An 11,879-nucleotide genomic window follows, 5' to 3' on the forward strand; every position below is an offset into this window, starting at 1 on the left:
TCAAATATTTTTACGTTGTGAGAATCCTTGATTGTGATTGGTCGATTTGTTTGCGATCTTAAGATTACGAATAAAGACGCCTTTTCATGTTGACGCTCGACGCTCAACATAAAAAAACATTGCATAATTAAAACTAAAAATGTCAATTCGTCATTTTTTGATCATTTTCGTCACGTGTTGTTTTTTGATGCTGGAAATAAATATCCCATAGATTTGTGGCTTATGGAAAGTCAAGATAGACCATAAACTTTTACATATTAGATCGTTAACTTTAATGCTAAAGATGATGCAAGGATAGCCATTTTCTAGGTGGACAAAATATCATACCGGGTGCCGCAGAATTCAATATGCCATCTTTTGACAGTAAACATACATTTTAAAGAAAAACTGTGGAAAATATCAAGTGTATATATAGTACATATATAAAAACAAAAAATATGCCAATGTCTTGTAGTGTACTTGGTTGTCCAAGTAGATATTCTAAAGGAGGAAATATCAAATTTTTTCAGTAAGTACATATAACCTTTTTCACTTGTTCTTTTTAGAAATCTAAACTAGATATTTTTACCAAATGGAATATTATTTTTGACTTGAATTATATTTTTATATGTATTGTTATATAAATATATATCGAATATTTATAAATGAATTTTTTTGAAATATTGCATTTTGTATCTTATGAAATATTGCAGCTTTCCTTTCAAAGATACATGTCAATTGACAGCCTGGTTGAATGCAATAAAAAGACAAGATTGGACTCCTAGTAAATATGATAGAATTTGTAATGAACATTTTACTACAAATGATTATTTGCATCGTCCAGATGCTCATTATACACATTTAAAACCAACAGCAGTACCTTCTATATTTCCTTCATCCATAAAAAGTAATAGAAAAAATCAGTGCAAAATCATGAAAATAGACAATGAAAATGAAAAAGATGAGATAGATGCTATAGAAAAAAATAGCAAAATTCATGAGAACAGTCTTACAAATATTCACATTAAGATAGACAGTACAATAGAACAAGATGTATATGATTCACATGTTAATATCCAATCAGAAGGTGAAAATATTGAAAATGTACATACGATAGTAGATGTAATAGAGGAACCAAATGCATATAATATAAATAGTGACATCAATGTGGAAACATATGATCCAGGCACAGTTGAAACAGAAGATCCATGCATGACATCTTCATCAATATATGAATCAATGAATATTGAAGAAAACCAAATAAATGACTATGATAATTTAGACTGTTCAAAGTTGCACCGTATAAAGAAATCACCAACTCTTACTGAAATAAATTTACGTCATAAAATTCGTATGTTACAACAAAAATTACGTAGGAGAGATGCTAAAATAATATATTTACAACGGGTTTTAACAAATTTAAAACAAAAGGTATAGTATTGCACATATTATATATATGTAATATTTTGTGTTTGTTATAAGATAGTTTTTTCTTTTATTGTTTCTTTTATATAATTTTATACTTTTAATACTTTGCATATATGTGTTGAACATAGTTAAATATAAATAACAAGCCTCTACAATTGCTATATAAACATTTTGATAATTTATCTTTTGCAAATTTTTAACAATTAATAAATAGTAAGAAGGAATCTATAACTTTAAATACTGGATGTAATAAAACAATTTGCTTTAATATGTATTATTAATTCTCTAAAGTATGCAGTGTATGTGTTGGTTAATTTTTCTTTTAAATTATATTATTTAATTATATTATTTATTAATATTTAATATTTTATTTGGAAAGTATATTTACTTATCTATGTATATCTATGTATATAATAATAATAATGTTATGTTTTCTGTAAGAATTTATTAAAAGAGCTTACAATTATATTGTTTTAATATTTTTCTTGTATAGATTTAGAAATATTTATCATGATATTTATCAGATAAAGACAATTTTAATTTACAAAAATTTCACAATTATAATAATATAGAGTCAAATTCATACAACAAAAATAAAATGTTAAACCAATAAAATATTAAAATACTAAAAACGATTTCTTTAATAAATATATATTATTAATATTACATATTATTTATTTTTACACATTTCAGCAATATATTTTATCTGCCATCCAACGTCTATAAGAAATATTGGACATTATTAATTAATACACAACCAGGCTAACTAAAGGTATTATCAGACAGATAATGTATCACTACACACAATATATGTAAACATAAAACTTTTCCTTATGTTATGTCCTTAATTTTCTAACATGCATAATCTTTATGTTAATTATGTTTTCTTAAGATTTTAAATAAATTTTATTTGCACAAAAATAAAAAAATATATTTCATTATACATAAAATTATGATTTTCTGAATCTTTTATCTCCTATATATCAATTATATTTCTTACATAATCATTGTTTATTAATCAATACTTGTCTATATATGAAAATAGTTTATATTTTAATAACAGCCGGTAAATTGAAATAGGACACAGTGTATATTTAACCTAATCTATACTATGCCCACTTTAGAAATGGCTGCCCTTGTATCTCATCTTTAGCATTGCTGTTAGTAGTTTAATATAAATATGTATAGAAATCTGTGATTCCTGTGTATTTTTAAGTATACACGAAGTAATCAAATTGCGATCACAGAAAAAGTGTTTGATATTTGTATTAAATTTCTTATATATATCAAATATGACATCGTTCGTAGCAGATGTATTAACTACAGCAGGTAATGCTTACATATAATGATGTGTGTATGTGCATATTCAAACAGATTGTCAAATTGCAAAGAGATTATCATAAATCCGAGCATCAAGATTTGAATTTAATTTAGATACTATGCTAAATATAAAATATAACATATACCGTTTTATTCGTTTATTTTTATTAGTTTAGATTTATTCATTGAGTTTCATAAAATTATAGAATTTACTCTGATAAAAAATAAAAAATGTATGCAACAAACTAAAACTTTCATAAGGACACAAAAATTAAATTTTAATGAAAAAAATTATATTTTCTAAACTAATAAAGATAAGAAGTAAATAATTTTTTTACATTTAAAATAACAATATATGTTTAACAATAAATCTTAGCATTTTCTCTGTATGGTAATTGTTTCCCCAAAATTGTAGACAATCAAATCTTAGTAATTATATAAATCTATAGCCAATTTTTTATTTTTTCTATTTTTCTTTAAAGAAATTATATATACTCTCAAATAACCATGATTATAATATTTATAATAAAAATATAATTATGATGATTATTATGTTTTACTATACAGGGAAGTTTGAAATAGTAAATCTTCAAAAAAATATTGCTGAAATACAGAAACAAATAACAAAACTAGAATATGAAGTTAAAGATTTTATGGATGACAATTATGTTGAATTCAGTGCAAAATTGACAAGAGATGTGCACTTAGTTAAGAAGACTGAACAACTATTGAAAGAGATGGATACTTTGCAGAACAGGATAAATGATCAAGTATATCATCATCATCTATTATATTATTAAAATAGATTTAGAACAAAATTTTATTCGCTTTTATTATACAGGTTAAAATAGAGTTGCCTGGTTTGACAAAAGAATTGAAAACTCTCTCTCAAAAGTTAAAAGAATCAAACATTAGTTTAAAATTGTCTCATCAGTTGATAAATTTACATGAATATATAAAATCCATAAGGGAAATGCAAGAAGAAAAACGATATATTGATACTGCAAAGACTCTGTGGCAAATACAATCTTTATTGGATAATCCCCATAGTTGTCTGCAAGATCTTGATATATATATGGCAATCAAAGATGAATATTGCAATCTCTTCCGTTCATACTCACTAGAAGTGTCTCAACTCTTACACGATTGTATTTGTTGGAATAATGATGTGAAAGATAGCAAAACAATTATTTCTATTACTATCAAAAGTGAACATGACAACATACAGGAATTAATACAAGCATTGCATATCATCAATAATCTTGAGAATTTCTTGCAAACATTTTTAATCAACTTGATGAATCATGTAATTAATCCTATCATTCATGATCACTGTTCAGTATATGTTATCAAGGAGAGAGTGTTTACCATCGAAATATTGGAGAAAAAAAAGATGCCATGTTTCAAAAGTGTACTGTATAATTTAAAACTGCTCTTTAAATTTCTTCATCAACATCTGAACCTAACAGTTACAGATAACGAAACATTTCTGAAAAAAATGCAACCGCATTTGCTGAAGCAATTATCGCATTCTTTAACAACAGATTGTATTTCATATACCATTCCAACTTCTAATGCAAATCTAAAGAATTTCGAGCCTGTTGTCGAAGCGATTAATGAATTTCAAGATTATTTAGTAGAAATCGGTATTTGTGCCTATTTTCAAGATGAAATAGTTTGCTTTATGATATCAAATAATTTAACAATGTAAAATTTCAGAATTTCTTTCAAAGGATGAGCTCTTTTTATCAGAGTATACAAATAATATTGATAAACTTTTTATTGATAGAATGTGTCAGGATTTATTAGTTAAAGCTAGAAATATAATGAAAAAAGATCTACATGACTCTGTTCGATGTGAGCTACAGGTATCTATTTTTTTAAGAGAATATATGTATATAAATATATATATATATATATAAAATTTGATTTTATCTTTTTTTTGTAGGAACCACCTTCATTTATCAATAAAGCATTTAAAAATAGTTATGAATTATTGAATGAAAAAACATTAAAGGATATGTCATTTCATTTACCGAAATGTCAAATCAGGTATATTATATTAGTATTTTATATCAATGATTAAAACTTTCTGTTCCTTCACTGCAATCATATTGAATTAACATCAAAATTTAAAAATGCATTTTTTTTAAAGGAATATATTGAAATAAATTAGTTTATTTGCATGCAATTTGTATTTTACTAATATACATTGATCAAATTTATGAATCAATATTTATCAATCTTGACTAATTTCATAAAATTCATTTTTGTTAAAAAAATGTGTGTATAATAAAAAATATGTGTAGATTGAATTGTATGGATATTTAGTATTAATGAAAAAAATCAAATATTATTATATGTGAATTGTTATGAGTTCTACAAATTCTGATGATTTTTTTTCATATGTATATAATCTTGTACAAAAAGTTAAATATAATTATTATTTAATGTATTTTAGCAAAAGCGTACAAGAAATATTGGAGTTAGCAAGAACAATATTAAATGAAGCTTGCAATAGTTCGGATGCTTGTGCTAGTAGATTATTTTATACATGTAGAAATATATTCGAAATGTATGTCGGTTTGGTGCCCGAACATCATAAAAAATTTTTAGAAACGATACCACAGCAAGTTGGTAAGAAACATATAACGAAACATGAACTACTTATTATGAATATAAAATTAATATATAATTATGTTTAGCTCTGTTTCATAATAATTGTATGTATCTTGCTCATCATCTACTTACATTGGCACATGAATATAAAGACAAATTCCCGAAAAATTTACAAAAAATGAATTTTACATTTTCGGATCAAGTCGTGATATTCCGAGAAGTTGGTTCGCAATATTTTTTAGAACACATGAAATATCAAAAGAATATAATTTTTGACATCATCAAGGACTCAGGTTTATAATTAACTTATACCCGTTGTATATGAAAAAATTGAAACAAATGTAACAAAAATATTTTATATTTATGAATAGGTTTTTCGGGATTGGGACAAACATCTGAGTTACATCCTAGCACCGAGCGTGCATTGAGACAATGTATCAGACAATTGGAATTATTGAAAACCGTTTGGTTAGACGTATTACCTGTAAACATTTATTGCAAAGCTGTTGGTTAGTCAATTTTTTGCATTTTATTATTATATTTTAATATACGTTTTTAATTTCTTATATTAATATCTTTTATAGGATGTATAACAAATTCTATGATTGACGATTTGATATCAAAAGTTATAACTGTTGAAGATATTCCAGCTGATGTAGCAACAGAATTGGTAACTTTATTCAATATGGTGGTAAAACGAACACCACAGATATTTCCTGTAAGTACATAATGAATATATATATATATATATATATATATATATATATATATATATGTGTGTGTGTTATATTATATCTTGTTTTATATATACACATATAAAACAAGATATAATATAAAAATATAAAGAAAATTTACAAGAACAGAAAGATTTTTCAATATAAATTTTTATTGCTTTTTAATATCATGAAAATACATTTAATATGATAAAGATTTGTTCAAAGTAGCAGTATTCCAACTGGTTCCTGTAAAAGTTAAATGTTAAAAGTTAAATGAGAATATTATTTCGTTTAATGAAATAGATGATACTAATTCATATTTGGATCATATTAGGATCAACAGATACAACAGCATGTACGAAAATGGGGGAAATTTTTGGAGTTAATTAAGATACTTGGTGCATCACTGAAAGAAATCGAAGTTAGATGGGGAAATGGAAAAGGATTGTTAGCACAAGAATTCACTGCTGCACAAGTTAAACAACTGATCCGAGCATTATTCCAAAACACTGAACGAAGATCTAATCTTTTAGCCTCTATAAAATAAAAAAATATGTATAAAATATTTATCAAATATGTACAAAAATTTTAAATGTATAAAAAATATAAAAAGTTAAGTTTATATTATTTCATACATCAAATTTAATATACAAAATCTTAAAGTCCCAATAGCTATTCAAAAGATATCTATATAATGTTATATGATATTGTGTGAAAGAAATACATCCATTAAGAATAAAGAGTAAAGCATATTCTAATCAATTTGACACCATAAATGAAATACTGATTGTTCAAATGTTTTAAAATACTAATATAAAAAAATCCACAATTAAAATTGAAGCAAATTAAACTTGATATAATCAATAATTATTTTATATATCTTTGTATTTAATTTTAAATAAATTTTAGCAAAATATATTAAGAATTAAATATTGAGATATATTTTCTTGAAATATTAACAATTAACTGAATTGAAATATTAATTATATTAAGATATAAATATCCAAATCTAGTTTGAATTATAGTTTAATAATTTTAATTTCCTACTTGTAGAAATTGTGTAAGAACTCAAAGTCTTCACTCAATTTTTGTCAAAATTAAAATGTTAATCATAATGCTAAATTTTCTCATTAAAATACTTACATAATATGTGATATTAACTTGTAATAAACTTGCTTGCATCGAAATCGTGTATTGGGATTAAAATAACAAAAATTTTTTAAATAACTAAATTTCAAGAGACTTCCTCTATTTATATTTATAAATAGATTTTTCGGAATGTTGATGGAAGTATTAGCTTTTAACTTCAATATGTTTAAAATGAAAATCGTCCACTGTATGCGAAACAATCATATATATATATATATTGGTTTTTGAAAGCATGTATGTATACATAGCAGATCGTTTCTAAGAAACATGCGAAGTTTCCAGGCATGAATTGCTTTCATTTATCATTTTTTATATTTTAACTTTTAAACGTTATTGATGTTGTTTTAAAACATCATATATATGGACGAATGTTATATATAGCTATTTAGATTTTTTAATGACATACCCACACATGCATACACACACCAAAGGCTTATGTATGATGTGTAGTACTTCATAATTAAAATGAAATTAAAATAAAAGATCAGCACAAGATTATTTGAAAAAAATGATACTGAACATAATACTACTAATAATACTGAAATTACTTGTATATTTGTATATTACTATAAGCCTTGATATTGTATAAATCTCAAATACCTGTACAAACTATTAAATGAGAGGGCAACCATATTTAATTAAAATAATTTACTTTAAAATTAAATAAAAATGACATCGAATTATGTTACCAGTAAACTGTGAGAAAATAGGTAGGCAGAGAGGCAGGCAGGGTGGCAGGCAGTACTGAGCGCAAATCATTTAATATCTTAATTTCCAATTCCATATCATTTACAAGTGGAGGTAATATATATTATTACCATTATTTTATCACTTTCTTATTCACGAGCATTTCTATAATGATAAAAGCAAATGCTCTTTTTAACGTGTCTCTTTCCAAATGCAGTACTGCACATATATATTTTAAAAACGAAGTATAGAAGATATATAGACGCGATTGCTTTCGCTTCGCAAAATTTTGATCTTGTTATTTGTGCATTGAAATTTTCCAAGCAAAACTGCCTTGTTTTTTATACACTTGCGCAATAAATCAATTATTATATGCGAGCAGCAATTTGCATTTGGCTAGTATTGCGCGCGATTTACTATCTCTTTTTTCCAATTCCCATATAAAATCATTACTATTTCATAGAATATAAGCGAGAACACGTTTTTATCTAAATACACGAGAATGATATTCACAAGATTATGGACCGCCATATTGTAGTCTTAAATTTTCAATTAATTGAAAATATTGAAAACTGAATCAAATAAATCAGCAAAAATACACTTTAAAAGATATTTTTTTAATGTAATCAAGATTATTATATATATGTAATATATAATAAGTACTATATATATATGTGTGTGTATATATATATATATATATATATATATATATATATATATATATATATATATATATATATATACATAAATAAATCTCGAAAAATTTGTATAATAATAAATCAAGTCACAAGATTCTGAACATTGAAAATATATAGAGATCTAAAATAACCCAATAAGGCGTCAGCTAAACATAAAACGGTGATCGTAGATAGTGTTATAGTCCCTATAGATTACAGCCCTATATTAATTACTTCTTTAAATATTAATCATTCGAAGTAATTTCGCGATCTATCTCATCGCGCTTCTTATTTTGTGTAAGAATGCTTTTATTTAAGGGAACTCTCGGATCTGTTAATCATAGAAAGTATATCCCAGCAACGACCACAAGTTGTATAGAAATGGTACAATGCAGGGAAAATATTGCACAGCGCAAACTGCAATGGTAGTTCTTGTCTATATACAGATCGCTGTGTGTAGATTGGACAGAAATGAAGTCGTCGAGGCGGGTGGCTGATCGGCCCGCAGTTCAGATTGGCAAGACGCAGCGTAGTTCTTTTATGTGCATTCACGTAGATGACGATGACTGTGAACATGGAAATGCAAAATAGAATGTCACATTACTTTCGCTCCCTTTTAACTCTCACTAAGATGAGAGCCAACAGTAGCTTGATATTTTTGTGCATGCAATTACAGAAATTTATTTAATAATAGCAATGGGCTTTTTCATGCACTTGAAACATTTCTTTTTTTATAATTTATAGAATTTCTTTGTAATTTATTTAATTTTTTGACATGATTTATAATAGGCTTGAAACAATATTATATTTGTAATATTCTATATAATGTGGAATTACTTCTCAATTGTTTTCCGTAAATTAGTTCATTCAGCCTTTCTTTTTGAGCTAGAGTATTTGGATATTTAGTCAAATTTCTGTCTGTTGTTTATGATACATTTCCATGTAAACAGATTGTGTATTTTTCTGTTTATTTATTATTATTAATATTTTTAAACCTCTCCTCAAAAAATATCATCTCTTCAAAACATTTTCTTTTCTGAAGATCTTATAAATGATACGAATTCTTTAAATATAAAAATACAAATATATCTCTTCAGATGATATTTACCCATGAGCATAAATGCCACTGTGTACAATTATGATTGTAATATAGATTGTAAGAAGCCTTTTAAGGACACTATAATCTATATTGCACTCTCAAATAGCATTATAGTCAAACTAATATTATAATATTGTTAATCATGTGCGATTAAAATCAGTTTAGATGATATATGGGTATCGTAATACCTGCCACGGCCAGCGGGAGAGCGGCTTCGATACCTCGCTGTACTTGTATCCTTCCCGGTGTAGTAGTCGGCACCAGTGTCCCCGCTACTACCACCATAGACATCTTGTGTATATCCGTCTCGCGTAACATACCCACTGCTGCGATTGAACATATAGTCTTCTCCGTAACGGCCTCTGCCTCTATTTGTGCCACTCCTGCCTGCATAATAACTGCCTCCATAATCGGCATAGGAATTGCCTCTATAACCCACACTACCACCGCCTCGAGAACCAAATTCCCTACTGCCAACTCCCCGATTTCCTCTGAAACCACCTGCACCTCCACCCCTCCCACCGCCGCGACCTCTACCCCGTGAAATCTCGACTCTTAATTTCGCACCCATGATTTCCATGCCGTTCATATTGCAGCATGCTAATTCAGCCTCATTCATGTTGAAGAACTCGATAAAGGCAAAACCTGGTGGATTGAAGGCTACCCACACCTTGTTCAACTTGCCATACTTCTCAAACTCCATTTGCAGATCTTCCTTTTTGATGCTCTCATTCAACCCACCTACGTAAACACGTGTATATCCTTCCGGTGTCATCTTGCTCTTTCCTAAAGAATAAAATAATTTTAGTGGTTTAATAATACATCTATTTTTAAGATATCTCAAAATAATTTTTAAATTTAATTTCTCAAATTATTCGACTAATGATCTTAGCTAACTAATGTTAATTATAATCTTTATAATAATTAATATTAATCAAAATTTAAGGTATATGTATAATATATAGATTTTTACTTTTAAATAAACATAAATAAATATAAATAGGATGATAATATAGATATAAATAGGATGAAAACTGATCATTTGTAATTATCATACATATCTCTCGCTCTTTGTTAAGCCTTACAAAGCTAGCAAAGTTTTTGTCATTGTGCATCACACAATATATATTTCAATCAATTTTTCATTTATAGAAGCAAATACTTTAGTCACAGAGAACAGATATTTGTAAATTACTTATTCACAGTTAAGGGAAATAAGTAAAATAAACGTTTTCGAATCTTACAACTTTAAATGTGAATTACACGATTTTGATAGAGACAGATATATAAGTCATATACGGTCACAACAATGCTATGGCGGTATTTTCATCTCCGTAGCACACGTAAACTACACGTAAATATACATTCTCACGAAGGAGCTACTCCGTATGCTGATTCTGATATCGTTAAAATCGGTCAGCGACGCGGCAGAAACGGCGCGAAGTATCGAGAGGCAAAATTGTCAGTGGAAACGAAGATAAACACAGCAGCTTACGCGCCAATGACACGTTCGAAAAAGATTTTATCGCCACGGTATTCCACTCACGTTTCCGTTTATCGCCGATTCTCTCGTGACAGCTCGTCGCCGATTCTTGTAATCGCTATCGACGTGAACACAGGAAAGAAAAAAAAACCGCTATGTAATATACGATTTAGTCAGAAGAATCTACACACACTGTCGCGCAATCAATAGGAGCGAATCTACCGGGGTTCACAGCGCACAGAAACCATGTCGGCTGTTTCGCGTCTCCAACCCAGACGCCAAAGTTGTCGCCGACATGCTGCCATAAGACTTAATAGAGTGGAAACTCTAATAGAAATTTAATCTTAAACCCCTTCAATGTAGAGCAAAAGATACTGAATGAGAAATTATTATTAAATTTTCAACATTTAAAATGACGAATGAATTGAATATGGTTCACAAAAGAATAAAAATATGTGAAAGAATAAAATTTTAATTCATTATATGAGATGAATAAATATCGTGTCCAAAATGAATTAATAAAAATTGACATTGATAGTATTGTTACTCTTACAGCTATAATAATTCAGTATTAATTCATAGTATTAATATACCAGAACTATGGTCTACTTTTGAGAGGTTTCAGTATAATTAAATTTAATTTGATAATTGAATTTACATGTGGGACGTATCAAGGGCAAGATGGTGGCTGACAATAGACCAATCAGGAAGAAAGAACAAGT

At 27.2% G+C, this 11,879-nt stretch overlaps 3 protein-coding genes across 7 annotated transcripts; 2 read left to right on the forward strand and 1 right to left on the reverse strand.

Annotated features, from left to right (window-relative positions):
• The first annotated feature begins 8 nt into the window (after positions 1 to 8).
• LOC145977068 (uncharacterized) lies at positions 9 to 2,642 on the forward strand. Of its 4 annotated transcripts, none has more exons than XM_083108734.1 (4): positions 9 to 508; positions 693 to 781; positions 854 to 1,410; positions 2,101 to 2,357. In XM_083108734.1, the coding sequence occupies exons 1-4, from the start codon at positions 438 to 440 to the stop codon at positions 2,131 to 2,133; spliced, it is 750 nt and encodes a 249-aa protein (XP_082964860.1). In that variant the 5' UTR covers positions 9 to 437; the 3' UTR covers positions 2,134 to 2,357. The 4 variants fall into 4 exon arrangements, with proteins under 4 accessions (XP_082964860.1, XP_082964861.1, XP_082964859.1 ...); XM_083108735.1 differs by having other exon boundaries at positions 10 to 508; positions 693 to 763; XM_083108733.1 differs by adding an exon at positions 2,532 to 2,642 and having other exon boundaries at positions 15 to 508; positions 693 to 1,410; positions 2,101 to 2,179.
• On the forward strand, positions 2,602 to 6,684 carry Zw10 (Zeste-white 10 kinetochore protein). The gene is made up of 10 exons (XM_083108721.1): positions 2,602 to 2,736; positions 3,295 to 3,497; positions 3,569 to 4,373; positions 4,447 to 4,595; positions 4,676 to 4,779; positions 5,189 to 5,364; positions 5,433 to 5,639; positions 5,718 to 5,855; positions 5,931 to 6,064; positions 6,397 to 6,684. The coding sequence occupies exons 1-10, from the start codon at positions 2,700 to 2,702 to the stop codon at positions 6,607 to 6,609; spliced, it is 2,166 nt and encodes a 721-aa protein (XP_082964847.1). The 5' UTR covers positions 2,602 to 2,699; the 3' UTR covers positions 6,610 to 6,684.
• A 1,272-nt stretch (positions 6,685 to 7,956) lies between these two features.
• Rsf1 (Repressor splicing factor 1) lies at positions 7,957 to 11,430 on the reverse strand. Of its 2 annotated transcripts, none has more exons than XM_083108737.1 (3): positions 11,170 to 11,430; positions 9,863 to 10,460; positions 7,957 to 9,141 (listed from the first exon to the last, which is right to left on the reverse strand). In XM_083108737.1, the coding sequence occupies exons 2-3, from the start codon at positions 10,447 to 10,449 to the stop codon at positions 9,114 to 9,116; spliced, it is 615 nt and encodes a 204-aa protein (XP_082964863.1). In that variant the 5' UTR covers positions 10,450 to 10,460; positions 11,170 to 11,430; the 3' UTR covers positions 7,957 to 9,113. The 2 variants fall into 2 exon arrangements, with proteins under 2 accessions (XP_082964863.1, XP_082964862.1); XM_083108736.1 differs by having other exon boundaries at positions 11,221 to 11,428.
• Between the last annotated feature and the right edge of the window lie 449 nt (positions 11,431 to 11,879).

This window comes from Camponotus vicinus, unplaced genomic scaffold, assembly GCF_025532165.1.
Source record: "Camponotus vicinus isolate PSW18456_S1 unplaced genomic scaffold, iyCamVici1.0 SCAF_9, whole genome shotgun sequence".
Taxonomy (NCBI): domain Eukaryota; kingdom Metazoa; phylum Arthropoda; class Insecta; order Hymenoptera; family Formicidae; genus Camponotus; species Camponotus vicinus.

Excerpts from the sequence above, each read along its gene's own strand:
- LOC145977068 (XM_083108733.1), top strand. The coding sequence starts at position 438 with ATGCCAATGTCTTGTAGTGTACTTGGTTGTCCAAGTAGATATTCTAAA. Across the intron at positions 509-692 it reads GGAAATATCAAATTTTTTCA|CTTTCCTTTCAAAGATACAT; the intron begins GTAAGTACATAT and ends GAAATATTGCAG. Across the intron at positions 1,411-2,100 it reads TAACAAATTTAAAACAAAAG|CAATATATTTTATCTGCCAT; the intron begins GTATAGTATTGC and ends TACACATTTCAG.
- Rsf1 (XM_083108737.1), bottom strand. The coding sequence starts at position 10,449 with ATGACACCGGAAGGATATACACGTGTTTACGTAGGTGGGTTGAATGAG. Across the intron at positions 9,142-9,862 it reads TCTCCCGCTGGCCGTGGCAG|TCATCGTCATCTACGTGAAT; the intron begins GTATTACGATAC and ends CCATGTTCACAG.
- Zw10 (XM_083108721.1), top strand. The coding sequence starts at position 2,700 with ATGACATCGTTCGTAGCAGATGTATTAACTACAGCAG. Across the intron at positions 4,596-4,675 it reads CTGTTCGATGTGAGCTACAG|GAACCACCTTCATTTATCAA; the intron begins GTATCTATTTTT and ends TTTTTTTTGTAG. Across the intron at positions 4,780-5,188 it reads TTACCGAAATGTCAAATCAG|CAAAAGCGTACAAGAAATAT; the intron begins GTATATTATATT and ends AATGTATTTTAG.